Here is a 7,678-nt window from a genome sequence, read left to right on the forward strand (position 1 = left end):
ATCTCTTCCTTTCCTTCGCCGTTGCCTAAACGCACCGTTTTGGCGTGGAAACCGTGGCGGATAATGGTGCAAACTCGGCAGCCAGGGACAGCTGAGCAGAGGAAGGTCGAACCGCGGGAGCCGAGGGAGCAGGAAACGGTGGTGCAGTGGAACCGGAGGAGCTCGTTGCCGTCGGCGGCAGAACGTGGCTCTTTTCTGGGGGAGGCATGTGCATGGGACTTAATTACGTCGCGACAATCTTCAAACCGTTGGATTGTGCGCTGAGTGTTGTGGACTTTTAATATCCGTTCGATCTTGTAGATGGGACTGTCTTTACGTAACCAGCTCGATTTGAAGATGATGTCCACTATGTTTCGCCCTGAATCCTCTGGCCCCAACTCCGACACTGTTATCAGAATTAACTACATTACAAAAAACATCTTCACATATGTTTTTTTGTCGATATCGAGATGAATATATCCTTAAATCAACCACAACAAGTAAAAGGAATCCAAGATTCATATTTTATTATACAAAATCATTACATATTTGTAATATAACATGGTCAATTAAAATTTCCTATATGATAAAATTAAGAATTCATCTAGTAAAGGTGTAAAAGCCTATTCGTATATTCTGTTCTGGTTTGGCTTTGGTTTATTTCAATTCAATTTGATTCGATCTAAAAAATTCATGTAAAAAATTTTGAATTTCATTTTGGTTTAGTACGTATTTCTTCTGTTAGGCTGTTTTTCCTTTCCAGCTCGTTCAAACGAAATTTTAATATATGGTTGAAATTAATATATAAAACCCGTAGAGTGATAGATTAGTGATGTTGTTTGTCGCCTAATATGTGTTTTTGATATACAATATTTCTAATCTTTGTACCATGAATGAATCTGGAATATAACATATGCTGCTGTACATACATATCCAAAAACAACGACAGGACATGCCAGATTTATGGCCCCAACTACGAGAAAAGAAAACTAAAAGACAGACCATGTTTTCTAATATTTTTAATTTTTCTCAACTAATTAATAGAAAATTCCAAAAGAGGAAATAAAGAAATTTTCTTTTTGATAAAAGGCGTTTGATTAAACCAAAAACATGTTCGAGTTAAACTGAACTTTATATATCTCTGCTTTATCAACTAAAATAACTTTATTAAGTCTTCTTGATCTATATTAATGGATTCTGAACTATGGCTTTCTTAATAACATTATATGAAAAGAGATAAATTAATTAAAAAGGGGATGCATACCAGCGTGACGAACTGCTTGATGAATCTCCAATGATTCAAGCTTAGGGAAGACCTCCCCACACTGTGGACATGCACATATTCTTGGTGCTATTGGATACCTAATTATGTAAACAAATCGTTATTAACTAATCACTCTTATTTTATTTCATTTTGTAATCATGATGATATGTAGATGTTCAAGAAATTTGCATATGTATTATTCAGAATTTAAGTAGTAAGAATAAAAATTTATGAACCTGCTTGGATCAACAATCATGTGGCACTCATAACAACCAGAGAGTTTTCTAAAGTGCATAGCTTTGGAAGTTGTATACGACGAGTAAGCGCCACAACCGTTGGATCTAACCGACGAAGACGATTCGCGGTTAACGGGTTTTCGGGTCAACAACCGGGCATCTTGACCTAGATTGCTACTCTCGGGGGAGTGATCTGAGCGGTGTATCACGCGAGCATTACCGTAAATGACATCGCTAAACTTACAAAGAGAGGAGCCACACGATGATGACGTAATCTTTGATGGTTCGTGCACTCGTGGCCCTTCGATTTGTTTGCAACTCAAAAGGTTCTTTATCTGGCTCCATGACGACGACGAAGATGATGATGTTGATGGTACCGTCTTCTGCTTTAGCTTTTGCGTTTGCGTCTGAGGCGGCGGTTGAGACGTTTTCTTCTTTGTGTTCTTCTTTGGGTCTGAAGATAAGCGCCTTTGCTTTTGGGTTGTTTCTGGTATGAAAGGGAGAGGAGCCATGAGAGAAAGAGAATATCGAAGAAAGCGAAAATAGAATTGAAAACTAGATTACACTCTCTCCAATATATAGAATATACAATATACAAGAAGTGAGGGATAAGAGAGAGAGATAGAATCTTTGTTGTTTTGTTTGTGTTTTTGGTGGGAATGGGATCCGAGAAGACTTAAGTGACCGAGTGGGATCAAAACAATCCAATATAACTAATCCATACATATGGAGTTTGGTTACTTTTTCTTTTAACGTACGTACGCTTCAATTTAGAGTTACAGTACCCACTTTCTTAAATATTCAGAAGTACATAATAGTTTCATATAGTTCTATTACATGGCATCCAACCATACAAAACGTTGACACAGATCCAGATTTAGATTTTGGTGTATAATGGCGACATACACACTCGTCATAAAATAACAAAGTTAATATATTTTTATTGGAGTAGGTGATGATATCAACTACAAATATATATGATTCTCGATTATTTTAAATTGTATGCATTAGGCTATGTAGTGGAGTTGGCCACCGTTCTGTTTGCCTTTTTGTTCCTCCATGTTTTTAGGACTAATGCAAAGATAGTATACGGTTACAATACTTTAAAGTAATCTAATTACTATAGAGATAAGTCTTAGATCCAGATACATACATACCACTGATTGATACCAAAATCTTAGATTTCGGAAAGGATTATAGAGAATGTGATGTTTTTAAGAAAAAAAAGACCATTGGGGGAGATGACTCTCCTAAAAATATCTTAATGCGGTCCAAAATTCACGTGTCATACTACATTTTGGATCCCTAATACATCCCTTTGGAACGTTTTAAACTATCCTGTTTCACTTAGCTTTCCGGACCACGACATATATATTATGTTTGGCAGGAGGCATGGAAAGAGCTACCATTTTACTAATAACTACCATTTTGATTTTTCATTTTCTATATTTTGGTTGTGAATAGACAATGTTTTCATGTATTTTAGAGATTTTTTTGTAGTAAAAAATATATTGTGATACATCAAGTATGTGAATTGGAAAACTTTACAAACTTGCTCGATCGAGTATTAAAAATATATTGAAAATTAAATAAAAATCACAAATATAAACTATATAGAACACAAGAAAAACTTTCAAGAAATATTTCTTCTTATTGATTTCTCTCTTAAGGTAAAAATAACTCAAAACCTTAATCTCCAAATCTCATAAGTTGTGCTACAACCTAGCATCTCCTTTCCTTATATAGGGAAACATAACACCAAAATCCTAAACATAATTTCCAAAACCTTTTAGGAAAACTAACAAATTAGATATGTATATTTAGATTCTCCTAAATATACTTAGCTTGATCTCCAAGCTATTTAAGCTTTAACAACATTCTCCCTCTTAAGCTTGAAGGCATCCTCACTCACATTTTGAACTCCAATGTTATCCCTCATTTCCTTGAACTTAATCCTCCCAAGTGCCTTAGTCAATATGTCTGCCTTTTGCTCCCTTCCCGGAACATACTCAACCTCTACTTGCTCATTCCCAACACACTCAAGAATAAAATGTAGCGCTTGTGTATATGTTTGCTTCGACCGTGGAACACTGGATTCTTGGTTAGCTCGATCGCCGACTTGTTATTGATTCGAATAGTGACCTTCACGCAATCCTCTCCAGTAATCTCGGCAAAGAGCTCTTGAAGCCAAATGGCTTGTTTCGCTGCTTCCGTAACAGCCATGAATTCAGCCTCACATGATGACAGGGCCACAGTTCCTTGTTTCTGCGTACACCAAGTAATAGGACAATTAGCACAATAAAAAATATGACCCGTTGTGCTCCTCCCGTCATCCTCGTCAACATTATGTGAGCTATCACTATATCCCACAAGCTTCACATCATCAGAACGAGTAAAGAGAAGCCCATGCGACGATGTTCCTCTCAAGTATCAGAGAACTTGCTTTAGTGCTGCTCCATGAGATTCTTTCGGCTCATGCATATATCGACTAAGAACTCCAACACTATAGGATAAGTCGGGTCTCGTGTGAAGTAGGTAGCGCAGGCAACCAATATTTCTTCTATACTCGTTTTCATCAATACTGAGCTCCTTTTGAGACTTCGACAGCTTCAGATTTTGATCCATCGGAACTTGACACGAGTTGCAACCTTCCATTCCCGTTTCTTGTAGTATCTTCTCAGCATATCTCTCTTGTTTCAACACAATACCTCCACCGAATTGATGTACTTCAATTCCCAAATAAAACGACAACTTCCCAAGGTCGCTCATTTCAAATTTGGTTGCCATCTCCTGTTTAAACTCAAGTATTAACTTCAAGGATGAACCCATGACAAGAAGATCATCCACATACACAGCCACAACGAGAAGATGCCCTGTTTCTTCCTTTTGATACAACGATGGCTCCTTTAAGGATCTATGGAACTTCAACTCCTTAAGAATCTTGTTAAGCTTATCATTCCAAGCTCTAGGTGCCTGCTTTAGACCGTAAAGAGCTTTGTTCAGTTTGTAAACTTTGTCTTCGTTTCCTAAGCTTATGAATCCTTCCGGTTGAGTGACATAAACTTCTTCTTTCAATTCGCCATGGAGGAATGCGGTTTTTACATCAAGATGATGTATTTCCCAACCTCTTGAAGCAGCTAGTGCAATGATGAAGCATACTGTCTCAATTTGTGCTACGGGTGCAAAGACTTCATCATAATCAATACCATGTCTTTGAGCATAACCTTTTTCAACCAAGCGTGCTTTATATTTGCTAACACTTCCATCAGTGTTGCGTTTTATTTTGAATACCCATTTCAGTCCGATAGGCTTGATTTCAACAGGCAGATTCACCAAGTTCCAAGTCTTGTTTCTCTCGATTGATGACAATTCATCTTCACAAGCTTCCAACCAGACCTTTAACTCTCAAGTTTCACTAAAACTCCATGGCTCTTCAAGCATAGTTAACATTAGACGCTCACCTTCATATTCGGCAATATGGACGTAATCGTTTAGGTAGGCTGGTTTGTTTCTATGTCTGGTCGACCTCCTTAGTTGTGGTTGTGTCATCTCCTCTGTTTCGACATCATCGTTGCTTTCACTATCTAGTTCTTCATCATCAATGTTCTCTTCTTCTGCTACATCTGTGCCATTGTTCACAATATTTCCACTGATTTCTCTAGCATCACGAACACTCTCTGCTTCTCCAACGGTTTCAAACTCTCTGATGCCTTTATTACCAAATTCTCCCAAGTTCACAACAAACATACCATACTCACTACTTGTTTCTTTCCCAACATACCTCCATCTCCAGCCTTTTCCTTCATCAAAGATCACGTCTCTACTAACGATGATTTTTCTGCTTACAGGATCGTATAGACGATAGGCTTTTGAACTAGGCTCCGCTCCGAGATAAACCACTGTTCGTGACCTGTCTTCTAGTTTTCTTCTCCCCGCTGCCTCTGTTCTTGCATAACCAAGACAACCAAACACTTTTAGGTGCTCAAAATTTGGGTTTTTTCTCCTTAAGCATCTCATAAGACGTGGACTTGGTTAAAGATCTTGTTGATATCCTGTTGATCAAGTATGTCGTGTGTCTTCCAGCCTCTCCCCATAGATTGTTTGGTTACTCCATGTGTTTCAAAATGCTTCAAGTCATCTCCAAGAGAGTTCTATTACGCCTTTCAACAACTCCGTTTTGTTGAGGAGAGTACGGTGCCGTTAAATGTCTCTTGATCCCATACTTGTCACAATAGGCTTGGAACTCACTTGAAGTAAATTCTCCACCTCTGTCTGTTCGGAATGTTTTTATCACAGCCCTTATTTCTTGTTCAGCATGCCTCTTGAAAATTGTGAATTATTCAAATGCTTCACTCTTCTCTTTCAATAGAATAGTCCACATATACCGTGAGTAGTCATCAATAAGCACAAATACATATCTCTTATTGACAGCTATGGAAGGTGTTATAGGTCCGCAAAGGTCACCGTGAATAAGCTCAAGACGTTGTGTAGCTTGATAGGTAGTTGCTTGAGGAAACATCTTTCTGGTTTGCTTGCCGACGAGGCATGAAGTACAAATCTCCTTATCCACTGTGATCTTTGGTATACCACACACGAGTTCATTATTAATCATCATCTTCATGGTCTCCAAGTTAATATGACCCAACTGAGCATGCCACTTTGATGACTCAGTCGTCGTTGTCAGTTGTAAGCACTTTATGTCATCAACATCCAAGATCACCCTTGTACAACCGATTTCTTGACCTTGTTGTTTGCACCAGCAACTGTCCAAGACGATCATAGAGTATTAGCAAGTCTTCTTTCATCTGGACTTTGCATCCTGCTTCAGTGGCTTGACCAAGGCTAATGATATTGCTTTTTAACTCATGTATGTAATACACATTGTGCAGCATTTTCTTCACACCATTCTTGAATACAAAGCGTATAGACCCTTTTCCTTTGATACTAATGCGGGAATCATCTCCAAACCTCACCATTCCTGTCACATTTTCATCAAGATTCCCAAAGAACTCTCGATGTCCACTCATATCATTACTTGCGCCATTATCGAGATACCACATATTTTTCTGTCGAGACTCACATCAAAACGTTTTGGTTCTACCTTTTGTTCATTAAGGAAGACCACTTCATGCATCATCAACTCGTCGGCTTCACGTGTCTCTTCTTCCTTCTTATCAACTACTTCTTGGAGCTTAAGCAATTTGTCGGGATAATTAAATGCAAAGTGCCCCTGTTTATCACACCGAAAACACGTGATTGTTGCCTCTCTCTCTTTGTCTCGTCCTTGTCTGTAAGATTGATCTTGATTGTACTCAAACCGTCCACGGCCTCTTCCTTGCCAGTAACCACGACCTCCTCGTCCTCTGCTATTCCCAAAATTCTCTTGGCGATACTCCGTATTGGCATACATAAGTTTGCCCTGATCATCTTGTTGCTCGGCATCTTCTTCGTTGATTCTTTCTTCATACGCTTTGAGCCTCCCCACAATATCTTCGAAGGTGGTTGTGTTAAGATCGAGAACTTGTTCAAGAGATGCCACGATCTGTATTAGGCCTGGGCATTTGGGTGTTCGGGTCGGGGTCAGGTTCGGGTAATTCGGGTTCGGGTTTTTCGGGTTTACGAATATAGGATCCGCACAGGTGTTCATATAATCTCGGGTCGGGGTCAGGTTCGGGTAATTCGGGTTCGGGTTTTTCGGGTTTACGAATATAGGATCCGCACAGGTGTTCATATAATCTCGGGTCGGGGTCAGGTTCGGGTAATTCGGGTTCGGGTTTTTCGGGTTTACGAATATAGGATCCGCACAGGTGTTCATATAATCTCGGGTCGGGGTCAGGTTCGGGTAATTCGGGTTCGGGTTTTTCGGGTTTACGAATATAGGATCCGCACAGGTGTTCATATAATCTCGGGTCGGGGTCAGGTTCGGTTCCTCTCGGATTCGGGTTATTTGGGTATTGACAAAAAGAAACTTGTAATGTATCCAAAATATATTCGGTTATGGATATTACCTACTCGAACATATCCAAAATACCCACAAAAACATGAAATGTACCTAGAAACCCCGAATAACCCGAAAAACAAATGAAACTACATAACATGAAATCTTAATATAAATTACACTAAATAAGAAATTGAAATCATAATATAAATTAATCAAGAGAGTTTCAGACATAAAACAATCAATAATTAAAAAAAAAAA

General features: G+C 38.8%; 1 protein-coding gene across 2 annotated transcripts in view; it reads right to left on the reverse strand.

The window, feature by feature from the left end:
• The window catches only part of LOC104759815, an 8,642-nt gene extending 6,427 nt beyond the window's left edge, over positions 1-2,215 (reverse strand). The window contains exons 1-3 of one of the 2 annotated variants that reach the window (XM_019238700.1): positions 1,480-2,215; positions 1,244-1,341; positions 366-385 (exon numbers count right to left, since the gene is read on the reverse strand). In XM_019238700.1, the coding sequence (XP_019094245.1) occupies positions 366-385; positions 1,244-1,341; positions 1,480-1,991 (630 nt within the window). In that variant the 5' untranslated portion in view covers positions 1,992-2,215. Of the gene's footprint in view, positions 1-2; positions 386-1,243; positions 1,342-1,479 lie in introns of both variants that reach the window. The other variant, XM_019238699.1, reaches the window with a different exon arrangement.

This window comes from Camelina sativa, chromosome 17 (assembly GCF_000633955.1).
Source record: "Camelina sativa cultivar DH55 chromosome 17, Cs, whole genome shotgun sequence".
NCBI classification, from domain to species: Eukaryota; Viridiplantae; Streptophyta; class Magnoliopsida; order Brassicales; family Brassicaceae; genus Camelina; species Camelina sativa.